The sequence below is a fragment of the Pipistrellus hanaki genome, assembly GCF_964339955.1.
Source record: "Pipistrellus hanaki genome assembly, chromosome: 15".
In the NCBI taxonomy this organism is placed as follows: Eukaryota; Metazoa; Chordata; class Mammalia; order Chiroptera; family Vespertilionidae; genus Pipistrellus; species Pipistrellus hanaki.
The window spans coordinates 17109911-17133464 of NC_140517.1; the positions used below are offsets into that span (position 1 = coordinate 17109911).

At 38.8% G+C, this 23554-nt stretch overlaps 1 protein-coding gene across 2 annotated transcripts in view; it reads left to right on the top strand.

The window, feature by feature from the left end:
• Positions 1-23554, top strand: part of CNTNAP4 (contactin associated protein family member 4) — a 235965-nt gene that overhangs the window by 111260 nt on the left and 101151 nt on the right. For both annotated transcript variants that reach the window (XM_084860693.1, XM_084860692.1), the window contains exon 4: positions 9617-9764. In XM_084860693.1, the coding sequence (XP_084716819.1) occupies positions 9617-9764 (148 nt within the window). The remainder of the gene's footprint in view (positions 1-9616; positions 9765-23554) is intronic.

A 23554-nucleotide genomic window follows, 5' to 3' on the forward strand; every position in this document is an offset into this window, starting at 1 on the left:
AGAAGTCACACGATACCCTTGTGTTAGCCTTTCTTCTCCATTGTCTGGGTTTTGCAATTATTTCACTTGTTCTATAGGAGTCTTGGTGTGGTGGGATGATGGGAAGGAATTGAGAGCATTCTATTATATCCCAAACAAATGTCAATGTCTTTACTGAGATTTTGTCAGAACTGTGACATTCACTAATGTTTCTTTGGTGGTTTAGCTCCCCCTCACCCTGGCTTCTTATTTTTTTTTTCTGGCTACTGAGTTTCCAGTTTATATCCTTGAAGACCTGACTCCTGCTGATCTACTTTTCCCCTTATGTATGACAGGAAGACTAGGGAAACAAGTGGGAGGAGTGCCCTTTGCCAACTGAGATAAGGCTCTGGCTGAATCTTTTTCCTTGGACAGCAGGCCTTTGTTTTGGAGAACACTTTGGGCATATTTCACAATGATTGCCTTTCCCCCTCCCTGCCAGAGCCAGGAGTAGATTTTTCCTGATCTTCCTAGATGACATGGAAATGTTCCTGGAGGTACTGTGGTCTTTAGGAATTTATCTCACTGTCATGCTGATTCACTTGGCCTCCATCAAGTCATGAAAATTATCATATAAGCATTACTATAAGTTTATGGAACCAGTGGCTTCTGCTATAGGTGGACTTATCTCGGCTCTGATTCTTTGGATAGTCTTATCTCTCCACATTTCAGGGTTGTTGGTGGTTTGTCACGTGTATTAGTAGGCTCAGGCTGTTATAAGAAAATACCATTGACTGGGTGACTTAAACAATAGGCATTTATTTCTCACTAGAGGCCTGGTGCACGAAATTCATGCATGGGGTGGGGGGTGGGGTCCCCTCAACCCAGCCTACAACCTCTCCAATCTGGGACATCTATCTCACAATCCTGGTCTGCTGGCTCCTAATCACTGGCCTGCCTGCCTGCCTGGTTTCTCTCTCCCCCTCCCCCCCCCATTGCTGGCCTGGTCAACCCTTACTGCCTGCCCCCTGCCAGCCTGGTTGCCCTCAACTGCCCCCCCCCCCCCCCCCCCCCGCCAGCCTGGTCACCCCCAACTGCCTCCCTCTGCTGGCCTTGTTGCCCCCAACTTCTTGTATCCCCCCTTGTCAGCTTGGTCACCCCACACAGCCCCCCCCCCCCCCCCTTCTAGCCTGGTTGCCCCATACAGCCTGCTTGTTCATTCATTTGGTCATCCCTCACTAACCCCCCTGCCAACTTGGTCGTAGGCAGCCATCTTGTGAGGGTGTGAAGGTTAATTTGCATATTACTTCTTCATTATATAGGATAGTTCTGGAGGTTGAGAAGTCCAAGATCAAGCTGCTGACTGATTTGGTTCCTGGTGAAAACCCTTTCCAGGCCTGCTGTGTTCTCACCTGACAAGTGAGAGAGAGCTCTGGTCTCTTTCTCCTCTTATAAGGACAATAAACTCATTATGAGAGCCCCACCCTCATGACTTAATCTAAACCTATCACCTTTCAAAGGCTCCATCTTCAGATACATCACATTGGTGGTTAAGGCTTCAATATGTGATTTTGAGGGCACACAATCCAGACCATAGCACCATGTAACCTCAGTTTTCTGATCGGCCTGAGAAAAGTCATTGATTTTCAGTTTGTCCAGCTTTTTTATTATATACAGTAGAGTGATGATTTCCAAAGTCTTTAAATATAGATGGCTTTCCTATTTACTACAGTATGTGTGTATATTCTATAAAGTTCACTCTAAGAACAGCTGCTGCTGTTTTTTTTTTAATCTATTGGGTATAGGATATTATATATGAAAAACTATACAGATAATTTGGGATCCAGACAGTTTTTGTTTTTGTTTTTGTTTTTTACAGAGTGTAATTATATTTGCTTCTGCAGGCAGCAGGGAACACTAGACATCGGTATCTTAATATAATTTCACGGATTGAGAAGATCAGAAGCTGAGTTTTAATCTGTGAGGAGGTGTCCCTTTCTGACTATCATTTATTCTAAGTTGCAGACCCTCGAAGTTCTGACATGAAACCTGGGTATCCCATCCTTAAAGGATGTAGAACTAAAATTTTGTTCCTAACACTTGAGTTGTCAGAGATCTGCTTGGGTTCTCAGCATCTCAGCCTTTCCTTATCAGGGTTCCTTTAGTCACTTATGAAGGGGAAAGGGACTCACAGATAGGTTTACCTCTTTGGGTTTTTGTCTCCCAGATCTTGGACATTTAATAGTTTATGGTCTTTTAGTGCTTCATTCCCCATTTTTCATCTTTACAGCTTTTCTAGCTGGAGGGTTGTTCAGTATTTGGTAATCTGTCACTACTATAACATGGTGCTTTTATAGTTAAAAGTTATTTTCTATCTCAATAAAATTTTAAGCATCCACAAAATTATACAGATATTATCCTCTTATAAATTTAAGCTTAATGGCCTGTCCATGTATCTTTCACATATCAATTTATTGTTGTGTCTGAATAATAGTTGTGGACTACAGTGAAGGTTGTATCTTACATGTGCTTTCTCTCTCTCCTGACATTTGATCTTTCGGTCCTAAGAAATCCGACTGTTCTATGGTAACAGTATGTTTTTCAACTTCAGCTTATAATGTTAGAGCCGAGACATGGGACCTCATCAAAATATTGTTACTAATTTGGTATCCTTCAAATAAATATTTTAAAGTTTTATTGAATAGTCTCTGAGGGATGGTAGAAATTTATTTCATATTAATTAAATTCTATACTCATTTTGAAAATTGAGATTTATTATACACACAACAAGACAACTTTCTCTAATTTGATTTCTGTACTCTCATTACTGTTTCTCTATTACAGTAAATGAATTATATTCACCCTCCCAAGATGGAGTCAACTTTTGTAGATATAATAATTACACTGTCTTGTTCAATATAATGTTTAAAAGTATTCTTATCACGGTTCATATTAGCAAATTCCCCACTACCAACATTCTTTGCTTTCCTTTTGCACTTTTTTAGACCTGGCAATCTCTTGGGAAGCATACTTTGTAAATATTTATAACCAATATCACAAAGATCTGATTTCCATTAGACAGCATGTTGTTATGATATATTTAGTGTCTAGATGTCAGCTGACAGTGTCAAAATGAGCTGTACTTGGAAGTAGGTCATATGTAAATTAGATATGTAAGTCATTCTTGTAAGAGAGGTCAGGAAATTTTCATGTTTGCCTGTTTGTTATGTAGAATTTCTACCAGTGTTGCTTTTTATTTTGGTGGGAGCCAGACATATTTTTATGTAATTGCAGAGTCTGCTGTACAACCACATGTAACTGGTCCCATGTTTCTGATTTATTACAGCAGTATTTTGGATCCCCTCATGAACTGCCATATGGCATTTCTCTACACATCTTGGCTCTCTTAGATGAATTGCTCAGTTAATATTTGAAAAAGAAATTAATGCTATTACACCTCTTCATAAACTTTAGAATCATTATGAAGATACTTAAAATCCTGTGTAAAAATTTAATTCATTAATAACCATAAATAATCTTGGTAAGAATACATTTCCAAAAAAAATCTATGAACAACTCATTGAATTTGAAAAGCATCAAGTCTCAAAGAAAAGAAAAATGCAATTTAGGCTTTTTTTATTTTTATCAAATAAGGCATATAACCTTAATTTTACTTACAGATATTTCATATAGTTGATAATGTAATGATATATTCCTTTACATTCTATATCTTTTAGGAGATTTTTATTTATATGCAAGAGTCCTATTCATTATTGGACATTTGCCTTTTATTTTCATTCTACTCCAGTAGTTTTGAGAAAAATGTAAAGTTTAATAGAACAACCCTTTTGTCTATAAAAGTCAACTGGTAGAGCTGTGTCCCAGTTCAGCAATAATTTAAGTTGCATTACTGTCAAATATGTCAAAAGGCTTTAAATATAAAATATGAGAAAAACTAAAAAAGCCTCAAATAAAATATCACGTTTCCTCTAGGGTGAGTTCTTGCTTTCATATTCGGTTAGAATGAGCCCTTTTGATGGCTTAGCTAAATTATGGGCTTTGGAGTTAAAAAAAAGCCTGGAATTACTTACTCTGCCGTGTTCTAGCTGTGTGGTTTTAGGCACATAACCTCTATAATTCTCATTACCCTCAGTTTTAAAGTGGGTAGAAAATTACTATTTCACAGGGTTGAGGCAGATATTAAAGCTACATAATATATTTCTGCGATGGCTGATGCTGAGACACAAACTTGACTTTGAAGATATTCAGATCGATGACACAGAACAGTTGCTGCCTATTTCTCTCTTTGCAAGTTAGCCCTAGTGAACTCGCCTCCTAAAATATTTTCCCTCTCTGACAAGTCTTAACGATAATACAGGGAGGGACAAAGAACACCGTTTATCCACAAGACAGAAGAATTTTCAAAAGTACTAGTTAGCTTGACATGGGTTACAAATGCAGAGCCCAGCCCACCCACAGGTTTAGGGCAAAAGGTGCAGGATCTAGAAAACTGCATTTCTTTCTTTTTGTAAGTAACGAACTCTAAAATTTATTTTCAGTTATTTATTTTTATTAACTTTATTGGGATGACATTGGTTAATAGGGTCATATTATTCAAGTGAACATTACTATGATACATGATCTGTTTATTGCACTGTGTGCCCATCACCTAACAGCAAACTATCTTCTGTATATTTGGCCCCTTGTACCTTTCCCTCTGGTAACCACACATTGCTCTCTGTGTCTCCAAGTTTCAGTTTTATATCCCACCTAAGAGTGAAACCATATGGTCTTTAGCCTTTTCTGACTGACTTATTTCACATAGCATAATATTCTCAAGGTTCATCCATGTTGTCCCAGACGGCAGTATTTCATCTTTTCTTATGGCTGTGTAGCATTCCAAATCTTCATTTCCCAGTTTTCCATCTAAGGACACTTTGGTTGTTTCCATGTCTTGGCCACTATGAATGCTGTTGCAGTGAACATAAAGGTGCTTATATCATTTCAAATAAATGTTTTTGAGTGTTTTGGGGGTAGATTCTCAGCAGAGGCATTGCTGGGTCATATGGTAACTCTATTCGTAATTTTTTGAGGAAACAGCATACTGACGTCCATAGCAGTTGTACCAGTTTACATTTCCACCAGCAGTGAGCGAGTCTTCTTTTTCTCCACACCTCTTTAACACGTATTACCTATCTTGTTCATAATATTCACTCTGACAGGTGTGAGGTAGTGTCTCAGGAGTTTTGATAAACCATGGGTTTATGTGCAAATAATTTCTGGCAAAGGAACAAAAAACACACATTGGAAAAAAGAAAACCTCTTCAATAAATGGTGCTGGGAGAAGTGGAAAGCCACATGCAAAAGAATGAACTTAGATTACAGATTGCCCCTTTGTAAAACAATTCATTCAAAAGGGATCAAAGACCTAAATATAAGATCTGAAACAGTAAAGTACATAGAAGAAAACATTGGTACTAAACTTATGAGCCTTGGTTGTAAAGAACATTTTATATGATTTTGACCCCAAAGGCAAGGGAAGCAAAGGCAAACATAAATGAATGGACTATCACAAACTAAAAAGCTTCTGCACAGCAAAAGAAACTGACAAGAAAACAAAAGGCAGCCAACCAAGTGGGAGATGTTATGTGCATACAACAGCTCGGGGGAGGGGTCAATATCCAAAATATATAAACAATTCATAGAACTCAACACCAAACAGTGAAACAATCCAATTGAAAAACGGGCAAAAGAACTGAAGAGACACCTATCCTAAGAAGACATGCAAAGACCCATCAGATCTGAAAAGGTGTTCAACTTCACTAGCTATTAGAAACCTGCATTTCTAGACAGCACCTCAACTAATTCTGACATATAAGGGAATACACGAACATATAATACAATTTTTGAGAGATAGTTAAACCCACTATTTCCTTTATGAATTGTGACAGCATGAAAAATCTTCATAGAAAATTATAGAATGTCTCCTAGGCAAAGGACATATATGTGAAAGCTGATAGTGTGCATGAGATTTTCATTTATAAGGCGATGAATCCTCAACCTCATGCTGAAAAAAAATACCATTAAATATTGAGTTCATTGCAGAATCTTTGTCTTGTGTACTGGAAAAATTTCAATACATGGAGCAGAGCAATGCAAATATTATTGGTCAGTTAAATATAGAGGGGTGGGCAAAATTAGGTTGAGTTGTATGTGAAACAGAGTTTATTCTTGCATTATTTATTAACTATTGTATTATTTATTTGTATTGCAACTGAAAACCTACTTTTGCCTGCCCCTCTATTTAATTAATATTAATGGTGCTTATTTTCCCAATGGCATTGGTCTTAGAAAACTTATTTAAGGTACCCAGAGCACAGCTAAATGATATTTCTATCTGCTCTGTCACTGTTCACACTTTTTTATGTCTACATCTTACTTTATTTTACCAATTATTGTAAAATGAATAGATGCTCATTAAACATTTACATATGACTGAAACATACTAAGTAAAAACCATATCCCCCACCTCATAATTTCCTTCAATCTTTGGATGAAAAACTGTTTACAATTTTGAATGCGCCAAGATATTTTTATTACATATACAAACTAAGCATCTTATATTTCTTCCTTATGTTCTCAAAACTCAAATAAGTCGAAAGCAATCAGGGAAATGTGAAAGACCTCCCTGCTCTACTAGCCTATTGCCGCTGTCACTATGCATCTTTTCTTCTTTCCCCATAAGATGCTGTGATCATCGTAGCGGCATCTATCTAAATCTATGAAGTTACATTAATTTTGAAAAAAATGTGAGCTCTTATGGAACCAATTTATCATCCAGCTGTTCACTGAAAGAAATCATAATTAGGGATTGTATTAGCCTGTGAGTGGCACCCAGGAAAATAGATTCAGAGGATAAGAGGGTCTGATTAGGATTGAATGTCTGCTGATATAGATACAGGGGTGTCAGATACACTACTTTAGAAGCAGGGTTCAAAAAGGTGGTAATATTTGGACCAGACTCTCAATCCTGGATGCACATTATCCTGATTTGGAGAGCCTGTAAACACACACATACACACACACCACACACACCACTCACACCACTCACACCACACACACACACACACACACACACACACACACACACACACACCAATGCCCAGAGCATGAAATTTTGAGGAGCAGAATAAAATGGAGCGTTCTACATGGGTCTGGTTATCAGAATCCAAATGCCTGTGGAATTAGTGTTCTCCTATTTATGTTCTGGGAAATAGTAACTAGAAATGTGGACCTAATATGTTTGAAATGCCTTGGATAACTACCCTTGTTATGGGAGATACAGTGTACATTTGCACATTCGCCTTTGACATGCCCTGAGAGATCCTGTAATTGAGAATCCTATTGAACTTTGTTCTGTTTTCAAGCCCGCCTTTCTGAAGCATATACATGCAACAAATATATTTTTATTTTTTTAAATATTTAATTGATTTCAAAGAGGAAGGGAGAGGGAGTGAGAGATAGAAACATTAGGGATGAGAGTCATTGATTGGCTGCCTTTTGAACACCTCCTACTGGGGATCGAGCCCACAACCCGGGCATGTGCCCTGACTAGGATCAAACAGTGACTTCTTGGTTCATAGGTCAATGCTCAACTGCTGAGGCATGCCAGCTGGGCACAAATATTTTTTATTGGGAACCACTTAGAGCCAAGCCATGCCCTAGGTACTGTGGATGGCCATAAAAGGGCTTTTGTCTTCTACTATATAAGATAGACAAATAAATAACAAACAAAAGAAGATCCCCAAATAATGAGTAATATAAAAATATAAAATAAAGCAGGAAGATAAGGTGCAGGGGTGTCAGATACACCACATCAGAAGCTAGAATCAGAAAGGCGGTAATATTTGGACCAAGGCCTGAAATGACAAGAGCAGCTGGTCATGCAAAGATCTCAAGGGAAGAAACTTGAGAGAGAAGTGAACAGCCTGCCTGAGCCTGGCTTGTTCAAAGACATCTAGCGTGGCTGACACATAATGGAGGTTGTTGCCAAAGACTCTGTATGTTTGATAGGGAGTTTGGATTTTGTTTTAAGTGGTAACAGGAGCAGGGGGAGTGATGTTATTTATTTTACCTTTAAGTATCTTACTGACTGCTTGGAGGGGAAGAGGTTTGGGATGGGGATGGAGATATGGTGACAGGGAACAGAAGAATAAACAAGTGAGGAAGAGGCCATTGAGGTGGTTCTGATGACATAATGCTTTGTTGGTCACAGATGAAATGAAGAAAGATGCCCCAATTTTTGATACCCTATGGAGGTGCCATCACAGAACTGTGTTTGTAAACCTGGGAATTGGGCACATGGGGTATTGGTGGGGTGGGGTGAGGATGGGGGCAGGAGGCAGATTATTGACTGAAAAGGGGAATCAAATCAAATTAATCTGACTGTGAAACACCCAGACTATTATTTTTATGTATTAGAAAATATTTTGGTAGATGCTGATAAAGGGGTATTTTTGAACTAGAAAGAAAAGTGGGCAAATGAGGAAACTCCCTGGGTACTGGTATTCCTAATGCATTTATTTGCCTTTGCCTGTGTGATGTACATGAGATTGACTTATTTGTTGATCCTCTTGTGGTAATAAGGCGATGATGTATCATGAGCCTGAAAAAGGTTCCCCAACTTTGCTTCTACATATGCTAATTGTTAAATAAAAGGAGGATGAGGAAGAGGAAGATAAATTAAAATATAATTTTTTTTTAGAACAACTTCTGTTTCAGCCTAACGTCTTCCTCTATGGAGCCGTGCAGTATGCCACATAGGGGAAACTAAAACCTGCTTACATGTTAGGGGCTGTGGTGTGTGGGTTTCACAGGTGAGCTGTGTGTCAAGTAGGTGCCTTGCGATATTGTAGGGGGAACATCACTCCTGATCTTACTGTATAATAGTATTTTGTTTATTTCCCCTATCTTTCTGACCTTTAATTTCCCCACCTATAATTTGACTGTGCTAGTTTAGCATCATTCTCAAGGTCCTTTTAGCTTTCAAATTCTAGAGTCCGTAAGTCTAATTACAGGTCTTTCCAAATTATTATTGCTTGCAATTTCCCTTAACGATTTCTAATGTGCTTATCCAGCAGCATGGTGAAGTTTAACAACCCGCTATTAGAGAATAGTTCTGACTTGAATGTTGGGAGATACATTTGTTGATGTTAATGAGTAAGTTGAGAAAGTGAAACAACAGAGACGTGGCATAACCTTACCCATTCATCAATTAACTGAGCTACTTCTTTGCTGATAGTGGATTTTGAGTACTGATAGATTTTCTTAAGTTTTTGTGCTCTTTACAATGTTTTAAGTTTAATGTGCACTTTAGAGAAACAACACTCATCGAGGTTATCATGGTTAAAAGGTGGCTTAATGGGAAATGTGGGATTTAAACTACTCTGAATATAAAGAAAAATTTAGGCAATAGTAACTTCTGTGGTTGGGGAGACATTCGGACGTAACCGGGAACATGATATTCTTAAAGAAGTTAGGCATTGTTACAGTAAACAAGCAAGTTAGACACTGCTCACCGACACACAAGGTGACAAGGTGAGATGGATATGCTTTGAGTACAACTATTTGCTTCTTTCCTTTTTTTTTTTTTTCCTAGGGATTTTCAGGAAATGCAAACGCGGACAGCGTCGTGTACTATAGACTCCAGCCTTCGATCAAGGCCAGGTTTCTGCGCTTCCTCCCTTTGGAGTGGAACCCCAAGGGCAGGATTGGGATGCGGATCGAGGTGTTTGGATGCGCATACAGTAAGTGTTCATCCAGCTCGCTGACATAGCTGTCAGAGGAGAGGCTTCAAAGGCCAGACTCCATGCAGAAATTGATGTTATAGACATGTAAAGAGATAAAGGAATGTTTCCCCTTTTTATTGAATTTATTGAGGTGATACTGGTTAACAAAATGATACAGGTTTCAGATGCACAGTTTCACAGCACGTCATCTGTACACTGTTGTGTGTGCATTATCCCAAGCCAAATCTTCTTTCAACACCATTTATCCCCCTTTATCCTCCTCCACCTCCCCCCACCTCCCACCCCTGGCAATCCCCAGTGATGTCTATGTCCATGCGTTTTTTCTCTTCTTTTTCTTCTCAGTTCCTCCACCCCCAACCCCTATCCCCTCAGCTCTCAGCCTTCTCTCTGTCTATGGGTCTATCTTTGTTTTGCTTGATAGATAGTTCATTTTGTTCATGAGATTCCACATATGAGTGAAATCATATGGTATTTGTCTTTCTCTGACTGGCTTATTTCACTTAGCATAATACTCTGTAGGTCCATCCATGCTGTCACAAAAGGTACAATTTTCTTAGGGGTACACATATTCCTTTGAATTAATGTTTTGGGTTTCTTCAAATATGTTCCCAGAAGTTGAGTTGTTGGGTCTTAAGGCAGTTCCATTTTTAATTTTTGAAGTAACTTCACACTGCTTTCCACAGTGGCTGCACCAATCTGCATTCCCACCAACAGTGTGTGAGGGTTCCCTTTTCTCCACTGTTTGTTGATTTATTGATCATAGCCATCTGACAGGTGTGAGGTGCTATATTGCCCTGGGAAAGGGAATTAAAAAAATAAATAAACAAATGTAACTACATCAAATTAAAAGTTTTTGTACAACAAAGGAAATCATCAACAAAATGAAAAGATAACCCACTGAATGGGAGAAGCTATTCACCAGTGATCCATCCAATAAGGAGTCGATATCCAAAGTTTATAAAATGCTTACAAAGCTACATACCAAAAAACAAACTATCCAATTAAAAAATGGGCAAAGGACCTGAATAGACACTTTGCCAAAGAGGGCTTACAGATGGCCCATAGACATATGAAAAGATGTTCATTGTAACTAACCATCTGAGAATTGCAAAAAAGGAATTTTTGTATGCCCATACAAGCCAATACATCTTTAATATTTCAAATCAGAAATGGAAGCATTTGCCCTGGCCAGGTGGCTCAGTTGGTTGGAGCATCATTTTATGCACCAAAAGGTTTCAGGTTTGATTCCTATCAAGGTCTATACCTAGGTTTGGGGTTTGATCCCTGGTTGGGGTGTTTATGGGAGGCAATGGATGGATGTTTCTTGCTCTTTTCTCTTTCTTTTTTCCCCCCTTCTTCTCTTTAAAATCAATAAACATATTTCAGTCCTTGGATGAGGACTGAAAAATTTTTTTTTAAAGAACTGGAAACATTTTTACAGATAGAAAAATTGTTATAGAGATAAGTATACATACATGTTTGTAGACATGTGAATCCATTTATCTAAATCTACTATTATTGACAAACTTTCAGATATTAGAACTCCCCACTCTGGAATATTTTTGGATGTTTCATTAGGGCTCCCTGAATTTCATAAAAGAGGCAGTGTTCTATTTAGTATAAGCTTTGATCTTTAAGAGACCAAAGAATGCTTTTTTTCTCCCTCCAGCTTAAAAATAATGCACCATGCAACTCAATTATGCTTCGCCCTCAGCATAAATTCATAGAAAGGGTAAAGACCTCCGCCAAAATATAATTTGTGTTTGAAATACTTTCACATAACAAAGATAGAAACCACAGATTTCACTTAGTCTCCTCTTAATGAAGCACTTTTATTATGTCTTTTTGTGGGGAAGGCACCTAAGAGTTATTGATAGCCCACCTCAAGCCTCCCATCCTGTGTGATGCTCCTGTATTATAGAACAATGAGTTCCTTAGCGTGATCTAGCATCATCAGAGGAGCAGGCTGAGGTTTGGAGAGATTGAGTAATTTGCCCAGCATCTCACTCTATTACACGAAGAAACCGAAAAGGAATCCAGGACTGTTCAGTTCTACTCCATCATCATTTCTCCACTAAACCTTTATTTTTTTTAAAGACACTAAAGCTTTCTTCACTTATATTTTGTCATGTTGTGATGTAAGTTAAGCTGGTTCTGGCTCACTTTATTTACATGAAGTTGTCTCAACTGTGTCAGACGGAGAATCCATTTGTACAGATTGTGTAGGTCTCCCTGCTACTCAGTGACATTCCTGATGTTCACCTCTGCCAGCAAGCATTCTGTCCTTGCCAGGGCCTACATGATGGTGATCATAGTATTGATATCAAGAGTAATAACTAGGCCCAGCTGGCATGGCTCAGTGGTTGAGCATCAACCTAGGAACCAGGATGTCACAGTTCAATTCCTGGTCGGGGCACATAGGGGTGTGCAAGAAGCAGCTGATCCCTCATCATTGATGTTTCTACCTCTCCCTCTCCCTTCCTCTCTAAAATCAACAAAAATATATATATATATTTTTTAAAACTAAGAAGAATCATAATAGTATTAATATTAATAGTATTAATTTTTATCTTTCTAAAAATAACAAATTTTTCTTGAGTGCTTATATCTGCACTATATTAAGCAGTTGTTTTATTATTTGAAAAAATGTCCAGATAAGTATCATTATTTAACAATTCCATTCCCCCAACTTTGCAAATGAGGAAATGAACGCCCAGAGAGGAGGAAGACTTGCTCAAGCTACACAGATATGCAGGGACAGAGCTGGTGTGCAGCCGAGTCCGCCCGAGTCCAGAGCTCAGTCAGTGCTCATGTTCCCTCCAGCTGCTGCATCATAGTGATGAGCCCTGGGCAGCTTGCTTCTCACCATCTGCCCAGCTTCCTGCTGGTTTTCTTGGCTTCAGCAATCAGCTTGGCCGATGCTCTTATGCGTTAGTTCCTCTCTTCACAATTGTCACACTTCAGAAAACCATCCCTAAAATAATATCCCACCCAGATTTTGGTTCTGGTGCACAGAACCCAGCCTGTCTTATTTGTCTTTGGATCACAGATGCTAGCAAAGCTCATGCCACAATTTACAAAACAAACTTCAAAATGCTTCGTATTTATAATTACATTCAGAGTCTCCACCTTGCAGAATATTTATTTATCGCAGTACAATGATAGCTTAACAGTTGTTAGAGCACTTACTCTCTGCCAGGTACAGTTTTTATAGACATTCAAATTTAATCATTAAAAATCTCACTTAATGGAGGCTTAGAAATGTCGAGTAATTTTTTTCAGTGTTACACACTTCATACACATTCAATCTAGGATGTAAATTCATCATTAGTTTCACAAGACTATTGGGGCTGTTTTTCTAAAACTGAAGCAATGCTCATGGTCCGTATGGAAGTAGCTGCTGAGGTACAGGCTCCTTTGAGCTCTCTAACATGTGCTTAATGATAACTCCGATCCGCCCCTCCTCCCTTACGGATCTGGAACCCTGGGGACATTCTTTCCTCTGGGACTTCACTGGCCATCTCTAGGAATGAGCAAGCACAATGTCCACGTCTTCAGTCAGCCTGCTTTTTTCATTGACCCTCAGTCTAGGGGGCAACACTGGGAGCCATCATGTCTTTAACACAAACATAAACACATACACTTAAACAATTTGATAGGATTCAATGTAAAATGACAGTTTTATAATTTTGGGTAAAAGAGGAGAAGCCATAAACCTAATAGAGAAATACTCTCAGAGATTGCCTAAAATCACCACAGAATGGGTTGGCTGTGGGTGCTTTGTGGGATTCTATTTGGTCAAATTGACTTCACTAGTACACCATCGTCACACTTATTCATAGCATCAGCCTTACAGAATATTAGTTTACTAAAACATGATACTGTATAAACATCATTTATTAAACAGTTAATACGTGTCAGATACTATTTTTTTTTTCTGGGCATTTTCTGATTCACTGCTAACAACAGAGGGAAGTAGAGCATGGATATTACCATTTTATCCAGGAGTAAGAGGAGACAAGCAGAATTGTTGTGGCTGCGTGGGCCTGTGGCTTGCTCTGGGTACCCAGTACAGATGGGGCCACTGGCTTCCCCTTTCCTCCAGGAAGAGCTGCGGGTGTTACCAGCACAAGAACACAACTGCAAGGTTCTGTCTGGAATAGTCCAGACCTAGGATCAGGCTGGATTTTCTCCTGATGTACCAGGCACGCTCCTTCAATCCCTATAAAAAGAAAAGCAGTATTGGGAGATGGGCGGGGTCTCTCCTGAGCCACAGTCAGGGGACACTGGTCCATGCTGGCAATTTAGTGAGCCTCGCAGGAGTGTGAGGAAGGCCTGGAGGTCTGCATGCCAGCCGCCAGCCCGTGTGCCTCAAGCCTCCTGACATGGGGGACGGGGGAACGTGAACCTTAGAGAAATACAGAACCTTGTCCAGGATTATACCATCTGTGTTAGATCTAGGATTTAAATTCAGATCCACTGCCTTCTAAAGCCGATGCTCTTGACAACTAGATAAATCATACATGTGTTCTCCTTTTAAGTATTTTTTGACATTTGCTGAAAGAGAACTCTACTAGGTATTGAATATAGGGAGAAAATCTAAAATAGTGTGTGTGTGTGTGTGTGTGTGTGTATACATATATATACATATATACATATATATTTCATACACACATACACATATATATTGCATAATGTGGGAATCATTATTATATATAATATTTTTGCTTTTGAATGCTAGGTTTAGTTAACACAATCCTTTCACTCTCCATAGCAAAATATAAACACAACAGTATCTAAATTGCTACAAAGTTATAAGACCCAAAATGGAAAATTTATAGGACTGACTGTACAATAAAAGCCAAGAAAGCAATGTACATGTTGCTAAGGTAACCCACAAGGCCACTGTGAATAACAGCCATAACAGGGGGTCCGGGGTGACCCTGCAGAGCTGGCTGTCAACTTGCTCACCAATTGGGGAAGGGGGTTAGAGAGAGATAGAAATGGAAGAATGTAGGTACGTATGCATGAGTATTTATAAAAACAGGACCATTATAGCAACTAACATGGGGTGTTTGACCCTTAGGTCAGAGAAGGAAATGTTATAAAAATTGTACAAACTCAATGCAAATTATTGTAGCATTAGTGTATATTGGGTGTGAGGAATAAGTGATTGATATATGGAGATTAGTATGAAAAAAACAGCAATAGGATTTGAAACTGAGACATAGATATTTCACATGGGAGGCTGGGATAGTCCAAAATAGGAGGAGGGGTGTACCCCAGTCCAGCACAGGAATGAGGATTGCTTGGAGGGTCAGTGTGTATTTGAGGATGGTCATGCAGACTGAAATGAGGGGTGCAGGTTGGAGGCAGCAGATGGGCTAGACCCCCGAACTCTTGCAGTGACAATAGAGCTCAAACGAGAGGACCAGGACTCAGAAGATAGGGTTCTCTTGACACTCAAAATATACTGAGGATATTGAATCAAGAGAGCTTAGTGATTGTATGTGAGGGGCACTGAGTTATCAGATTTGAAGACCCATCTGGAAAGTAGCGCCACTTACTGGGAGGGGCACAGGAGAAAAAATGAATCCAGAAAGGGCACAGGAGAGCTAATTAACTCCACTGTTGACGCAGTTGAATTCAAGTGCCTGTGAAATTGGAAGGTTGGAACTCTAAACCCTGTGGGTTGAAGGTATGTAATTGCAACCTATACAAATATCATTTCTGCTATTAAATCCTAACATTTCCACTTATTCCATTACTGTTAATAATTAAAGTATGAAGTGGTCTGTTTGAATAACTACTCATGATTTTGAGAAGCAGAAATGCATTTCTGACATAATTAAACCAGAGACTTTCTGCCGTTTTCAAGTAGTGTGTGTTTTTATGCCAGGCTCCCCTTGGGCCTGACAAGTGCTTGCCGAAGTTCTGGGTGGATGCTGGTCCAGTGGACATCGCAAGGGAAGTGGCTGTGGTGAGAACTGCACAGGTTTATTACCCTCTGTCCCAATGAGTTTGAGCAATAACTTGTTATGAAGGAGCATCCAGTGAATGGGAAATCCATATCAAAGAGCATGTTCTACTTTCATGTCAGTAAATGTGAGGTTCTTTCCCGCGTAATGAGAGAAGCAGAAGCTAGGCTTTATGGGTTCAAAGGGAAAGCATAAATTTCAGATGTCTTAGCCAGAGCAGCTCCGCACCTGTTTACAGATCTAGACAGAAGATGCAGGTAAGGAAATAACTTGTGGGAGAAAGAAAAAGAAAATGTTTGATGATAAAGAAATATTACCCTACTAAATTTTCCCAAGGAAAGTCAGCAATGGTAAGCAAAGGCAGAGGAAGGAAAGTACCAGGGTGAGCACCAGTGTGTCTATTTGAGAATTCCAGGGAAAGTGCAATTAGGACACAGGAGATCATGTTCTTTAATTAGGGGGGAATTGCTGAGGCAGTTGCACTTAGTAAATTCTAAGTACCTTTTCTCTGGTTCTTAGGTAAACATTCTCATCTTGCAATCCATGGTCTTTCCTTCTTCATTCTTAACAGAATAAAAACATCAGCTATTGAGCTATACTTTCACATGCTTTCCATTTCTTTCACATAAAATGAGTTTTAAGACTTTTTTTTTTTTAAGGCAATTGCCATACATCCAGCTTTCATTCCTCTACCTAGATACTCATTTTACTCATCACCTTTTCTCAGCATAGAAATCACTGCTTCTGACAACATTTCATACTCCACACTTAGGTCGGAGGACATTTCCTCTGCTCCTGGAACAGCCTGTCTGCTCCCAATCACACCATGCTCACCTTACACTCTATTGTAATTGCATGTTCCTTTTCACTGTTAGTCTTCTGCACAAATGAATGAATGAAAGGAGGTGAGCTCAGGAAGGTTTTTCCCATCATCCAAGTGGTATATTCAGTCTGGTAAAAACCAGGCATAGAACACAGAGAGAACTGAGGGAGGAGATTGGAAGAGGAGAAATATAGAGAAGTATTAAACTGTGTTTATTTGCTTAAATGCAATCTGTTTAAGAGAAAATTATGGATTCTATTTAATAAATAGCATAACAAGTCAATAATTACAATACTGGTGTTATCTTTTAAAAATAAGAATATGCATTTTAAAATGTAAAAGTATTGAAAGTTTTGACTACATTAGTAGATTTTAGTTTAGAAAAAAATATTAAGAAATGTGAGAAACTGGAATGAAAAGTACAAATATTCACCTGAAAAAAATTCGAGAGAACTAGGTAACAGTCTTCTCATTTCGGGATGCTAATCTCTCAGACCACATGTCCGGTTAGGAGAAAGAATGAAAAGCAGTAAATTTGTTAGATTCACCATAAAGAAGAGTTAAAATGGAATTTAATACCTTTTTATTAATATGCTTCCACAAGCTCTGCTAAAATCTTGACCCAAGTGAATGAAACACCATCCTGTTCTCGGGTTGTTTATCAGCTAATACCATGACTGAGGAATCCCACTTTACGTCAACGTCTGCAACAAAGATAGATTCTGGTCAGCTAAAATCAAAGAAGATAACTTCTTACTCTACAAAGTTTATAGACTGAAAATTTTAATTTAATGATAAAAAGAAGTTATGTTAAATTAAAATAAGGTTAAGTATTATAATACCAGAAAATAAGGAAACTGAAAAACCCATTAGACTTATGTCAAAAGAACCAACTGATGAATCTTGCACTGACCAAAGGTGAAAATATTTTAGCATCAATAAGGATAGCATCTGCAGTTTTGAAATATATTAAATGTGTTTAAGTAAATGGGTTCATAATAATACTAAAAAATCTCATTGGTCACTTCTGAGAGATATTAAGGAGCTATCTCATTATCTTGAAAATTAATAAATGAAAGAAAAACATCAAACATTTATTCTACTTTTCTAATGTATTCCATACCTAGATTTAACCAAATAGAAGACTAGAGGGAATTTCTCTTTTAAGATATATTCCAGGTAATAAATAACGAATAATAGAATTAGTATATGCCTACTTTGTAATCCTAAATATTAATTGACCAAGTCAATTATTATAATAGTTCATAAAAAGACAATTTGCTTTTCAGTACCAGTCATAGCAGAGTAGCTTTTATTGGACTGTCTTGCTGCTCACAGCAATTATAATTCCTGGATAAGATATATATTTAAAAAACTGCTTCAGGGCTTTGAAGTTCAACTTAAAACCAGCAGAAACTTGAGAAGACTTGATTTTTTAAAAAAGGAACGTATACTCCAGGAGATATACATTGAACTGACGTTTTCCTAAAAACACATCCCCTTTTGCAAGACATCATATGCCTTTACTAGACTGAAGAGACAGTGGTCAAAGTTCAAGATGGCCAGAGTGGCTAGAAATTTAAATTGGAATACTGAAAGGGAGGGAGTCAGAGAGGGAGAGACTCAACTCCTCCATGCAAATCTCCCGTGAATCCTTGGCTGATTCCTGAACTGCACATGCCCAAGATGAGCTTCCAAGAATCCTGGTGAAAGCAGGAGCTAGGGGATTAAGGTTCTGGAGATGTCAGAATCTTTCTAGAGCTGGAAAGGCCACCTTTGGAGTTCAGGCACTGCCAGTTTTGATGGACTTGCTCAATACGTTGGGCTTTTAACTGAAAAATCAGAAAGGCATTGCCTTAGGAGTAAAGACCATACTTGAAGACCAGGTATTATGTATGCCCTAGTGCTGAGGACAATCTAAAATAGACCTGTCCCAACAAATCTTAGAACCAGGCTCTCACTGGGTCAAGGTCATCTGCCAGGGGTTCAGCTCCAGAGGACCTCTTCCATTTACTTCCTGCCACCACCATCCATCCTCCTCAGTCTTTTTCAGCCTGTCAACCCTCCCCCATAGCCCTCTCCTCTTGTCCTTTCCTGACCCTAGACATTAACACAGGTGGTCATCTACTCAGCTTAAATAGCACTTCCTCAGAGATATCAGCAATGGACAATCTAATGTAGATCTCTCTGTTCAAATCTCTCATACAACCCTGTCCTTTTCGCATCATGCTCCACTTAAAATTTGTAATTATATATCCAGTAGCAGCCCAGCCTGCGAAATTGCATGGCCCCGCCCACGAAGCTGTTGGCAAGTCCCAGCCAATGCAGGTGCAGTCAGCCTCTTGGCTACCAGTCTTCGGCGTCATGGCCATGGGGTTTTTATAATAGAGATACACATGGGATGAATTACCTGATGTTTTCTTTTCCTTCAGATTGGAGAATCCAGGAGGACAGAATGTGTTCACTGTTGCAACACCAGCTCCTACTATACCACTTGGTCTAGTACCTATTGGTTAAATTGATGAATTTAGAAAAATATCTCATTATCCATAGTATAACATAAAATTAATAAAAATATACAACTTACAAATTTAGTATACCCATATAATAACAATAAAGGAGAAATGTTTCTCCATATGGGATTTTGAATGTTATTATTAAATGATAGTACAAAATTAATAATTATTGAGGTATTTTTATGTTTCCATTTAATACCTACAGCTTTATTGTGGAGTATGAGAGGTTGGAATTGTTCTCCACATACTCAAATAAGGAAACTGAGAATAAGCATGTGACTTCTGTAATATTTATTACAAATAAATATTAGAAACAGAAATACAACTTATATCCTCCAGTGTCACACTCAACTATCCTTGACGTGGTAGATGTTACCAATTTCAAATCTATTTAAAAGGTTAATTTCTATTGATATTTAAGGGGCAGAGATCATGTTTGTTCCCATAACCTCCCGGAGTGTTGTCGCTGACCTTAACTCTGTCTATTTAAAGCCATGATAGTAGTCACCTTTTTTCTGTGGTTATATGCAGCATTTGATCCTGTGTCTTCTTCCTTTGTATTGAATTAATTTTGGTCCTTTTAAACATAAGAGACCCTTAAATCATTGTGTTCTTTTATGTACTCTGCAAAAATAGTACAGCCTATTTCCTGTTGATTTCTCGAGTGCCTGGCCTCTTTTCTCCATCTCTTCAAACCGAGTTCAGTAATGCAGATCTCAAGTGCCTATACATCACGCTGTTGCTTTAATACCTCACCAAGTAATAGTTTAGCCATGACTCAGTCTGATTTATGTTTCGTAGAAGTCACAGTCGGACCTTTCTGTTTGTTTAGTAATTTGCAGGTAGTAGTTTTCAAATAAAGAAACTGTCTGTGTGATCAGTGGTAAGGCTGACTTCATGGTTAGCCAGGAAGAGTTTGGTCTCAAGCCCTCTCCAGAGGTAGCACTTTGTCCATTGATATTTTTGAGGTGATTCCCAAAGCCTTAATAGGAGAAGACTCTCAGCTTGTTGTTTTCAAGAAGTCGTTCATGACCTTCAAGCAAAGTCCATTTGCTATGATTCAGAAATATGCTTTCCAGTTTACTCATTTTCTATCCCAAGTTTTTTTTTGTTTTTTTTTTTCTTTTTCTTTTAAGAGTCTTTGTCAACTGACCTCATCAGTAATGTGATGATTCATAGTTTAACTCACAGAATCAATTTCTCCCTGAAGCATCTTTCAGGGGCAAGCCACCTCCACAGTTTTCTGCAAGTATCGCCTACGGTATAGATAAAAACATATTTATTTTCCATGGTACAATTCCGTACGCGACGAGCGTATTCATTTTGAGAGAACAGGCTTCTGTCACCTTCTTGTTCTTCTTGTCAGATAACCTTCATGCTGCCATCTGCCTCCGCATCACTGGGGAACCTGTGGTCCTGCGTGAGGCTCGGGCAGAGCCCAGGATGTTGACAGTCTTTGGAGGCCCCAAGAGATAGTCCTCAGTTGATTCTAACATGGTGGGACCCCGGAACTCAATTTAAGGAACCAGCCCTTGGATATGGTTCTCTTAGTAATCCACTCGGAGGGTGGGCAGAACATTGCTTTTTCAAATGGCAGCCGCTCAGGATCCGAGAGCCTCAGACTTCTGGAGCAGTGGTAGGCTGCAGGGGTGAGGGGAGGATACCAGGTCAAGTGGAAGATATTGCAATGAGAGGTTTGTTTGCCTGTGAAATATGCAGAGGTAGAAAAACTGTGCGCTGCTCATGGAGGGAAAGCATTTCTGCAATTTAGATGACATTCTTCTCTGAGGGTGAGCGGGTCAGCTCCTCCTGAGACATTAGAAATCGCCCGGGACCCAGTCCTGCTGCAGAAGCAGAGCTCCTTGGGGTGAGGGGGGGGGGGGGAGTGCTTTGTTTTTATGCATTGCTGTGCCTTTCCCGGGGTTCACAGAGAACTCTCTATAAATTTGTGAGTGGGAAGACGCACAGAATACACACGAGCAATACCACTTCTGACACAACCCCCTGAAAGAAATTTAAATATTTTCCATTGGAAAACCCTGCATTTCACGGAAGATTGTATTTCTGAATCATGCAAATAAAGCAGACTGTGCCTCTTTCCCGGGGTCATGAGGAGAATTCGATAGGAGAGCAGGGCCCACGATCTTTGCCAGTCTCTTCTTTCCTTGATTCCTGCTATAAATGAGAAGATTGGTGATGGAAGTATTCACTGAGGAGGATTCAGGTCGCCGACAATTGCCTTGGGAAGTCAGCTCAGGCATTCGCTGACAGACAGAGAAAAAGCCACAGAACCCGCAGATGGCTCGAAGCCATGCTTGCTGCATAACCTGGCAATGACATTGATAATTGAGCATTTCTTGTGCACTACAGAAACTTCTTATTTTTAAAAAGAGGGCGATTTATTTATTTATTTTTCTTCACTCAGGGATATTTAAAAAAAATACATTTTTTATGGGTTTCAGAGAGGAAGGGAGAGGGGGAGAGATACAGAAACATCAATGATGATGAGAATCATTAATTGGCTGCCTCCTACACGCCCCCCCTACTGGGAATCAAGCCTGCAACCCAGGCATGTGCTCTTGACCACAGTCAAACCTGGGACTCTATCCACTGAGCCAAACCAGCCAGGGCAGGATATTTTTTCCCGTTGATTTTTAGAGAGAGTAGAAGGAAGGGAGGAGAAGCAGGAGAGAGAAAGAAACATCCATGTGAGAGACACATTGATTGGTTGCCGCCCATATTCATCCCAACCGGGGCTGGGGATAGAAGCTACAAATCAGCTATGTGCCCTTGACCAGGAATCAAACTCATGACCCTTTTGGCTTTGAGGCTCTAATCACTTATCAGCACCAGCCAGAGTGAGTTGAATTAAGTATATGAACAATATATACTCAGATCTCTTATAGGTAGATTTAATATAAAGAAATATTGTTATAAATTATCTGAACTTTTTTGTGTGTGACATGTGTGTGTTTGCATTGGCTATGCTCTGTTGAGAGTTCAAAATCTGAAAATCTTTTGGAATAGTGAAAATCAATTCATCCTGAACATTACCAGTAACGTCTGAGACTAGAAATGTTTCTTTCCCAGGCAGCAGTGTAAAGTCCAAGTGTACTTTTCACGTTAGTAGTCTTAAAGGTAAAATTTTCAAAAATGTAAAATCATGACTCATTCAATTACAGAATAAATACTTAACGAAGATATATTTGAATCATTAGGGAAGAAATTAGAAGCTACTCCAAAGAAAATTCAAGAGACCGAGTGCAGATAGGAATTCAAGAAAGAGTGTTGGGTTACTGGTACTAGGTTAAGTACACAAATGGTTAGTGTCCATCAGGGCAATAAAAAACCCATAACCTTTGGAGATGTATTTTCTACCAAATAGAAGCCATTTGAATCTCCACTGGGAAAAAATATCTGAAAATTAACATTTTACTTAACAGATTCCGTAATCAGTAATAAATGGTAAAATCAGACATATATTTATTTTAGAATTAACTAATCTTTAGATGAGGCCTGTTAGAAAATGCTCAGTATGACACTGAAAAGATGTGAAGTTCTGCCTTTGATGTATTTTTCAGTTTCTTCAGTTTTTTGTAACAGTGGTAAGATCACTTTCAAGAGAGTCTGTATCTGTGTTTCCCACCAGCATCCTTAGCGTGTATGCTAGATGCTGACCATGGGACACTGAATTCAAATGGTGTCTCTCTCTTTCAAAAGATTTTTTTTCAGAGTTTAATATTTTTATATCCTTAACTTTATGTGTCCTAGTGTTTTATGATTATTTTTTGAAGTTGTATGCTTTTCATGTGTCAGCTATGTTATATAGAGTTTAAGAAAAGTGACTTATAGTAGAGCCATTATAAGTGAATTTTCTATTTAAAGTAATACTGTTAGGAATCATGTGAATATTTTTTTTTGAAAAAAAAATATATAGCATGTATATATAGAATTCTGTACTCACATTCTGAATTATGTTTAGATTTTTCTCCTTGGAGGGTGTGATTCACATGCATGTGACTCTGTGATGTGATTGTAGCCAGTGTGTTGATTCCCCTACTTCACTACTTTCTGGCTTCCAGGCCCCTTTTCCCAAGGCCATCCCCCTCATTAGTGTTTCCTCCTTCTGAGAACTAACTTACTGACTGTCCCTATAGTCGCCCAGCAGTCCCTGGAGCTTCCTTTCATGACAGTGAAGGAGAAAATTTGTTGGGAGAATGTCCAGGCCTTTTGGAATGAAACGTTGAAGAGTAATTGTCATTTATGAGGATAAGAATTGGACTTAAAGACCATGCAGAATAGATTATTGATTGCAGTATGCTTGAGAGTCTGGTTTCTAGACCTAAGAACTGAGTTTTCCCAGCTACCTTAAATAAGGTGACCCTAGTCTTCCTTTAACCTTGATCAGAACACCTGTTATCCTATCTAATAAAAGAGTAATATGCACATTAACCATCACTCCGCTATACC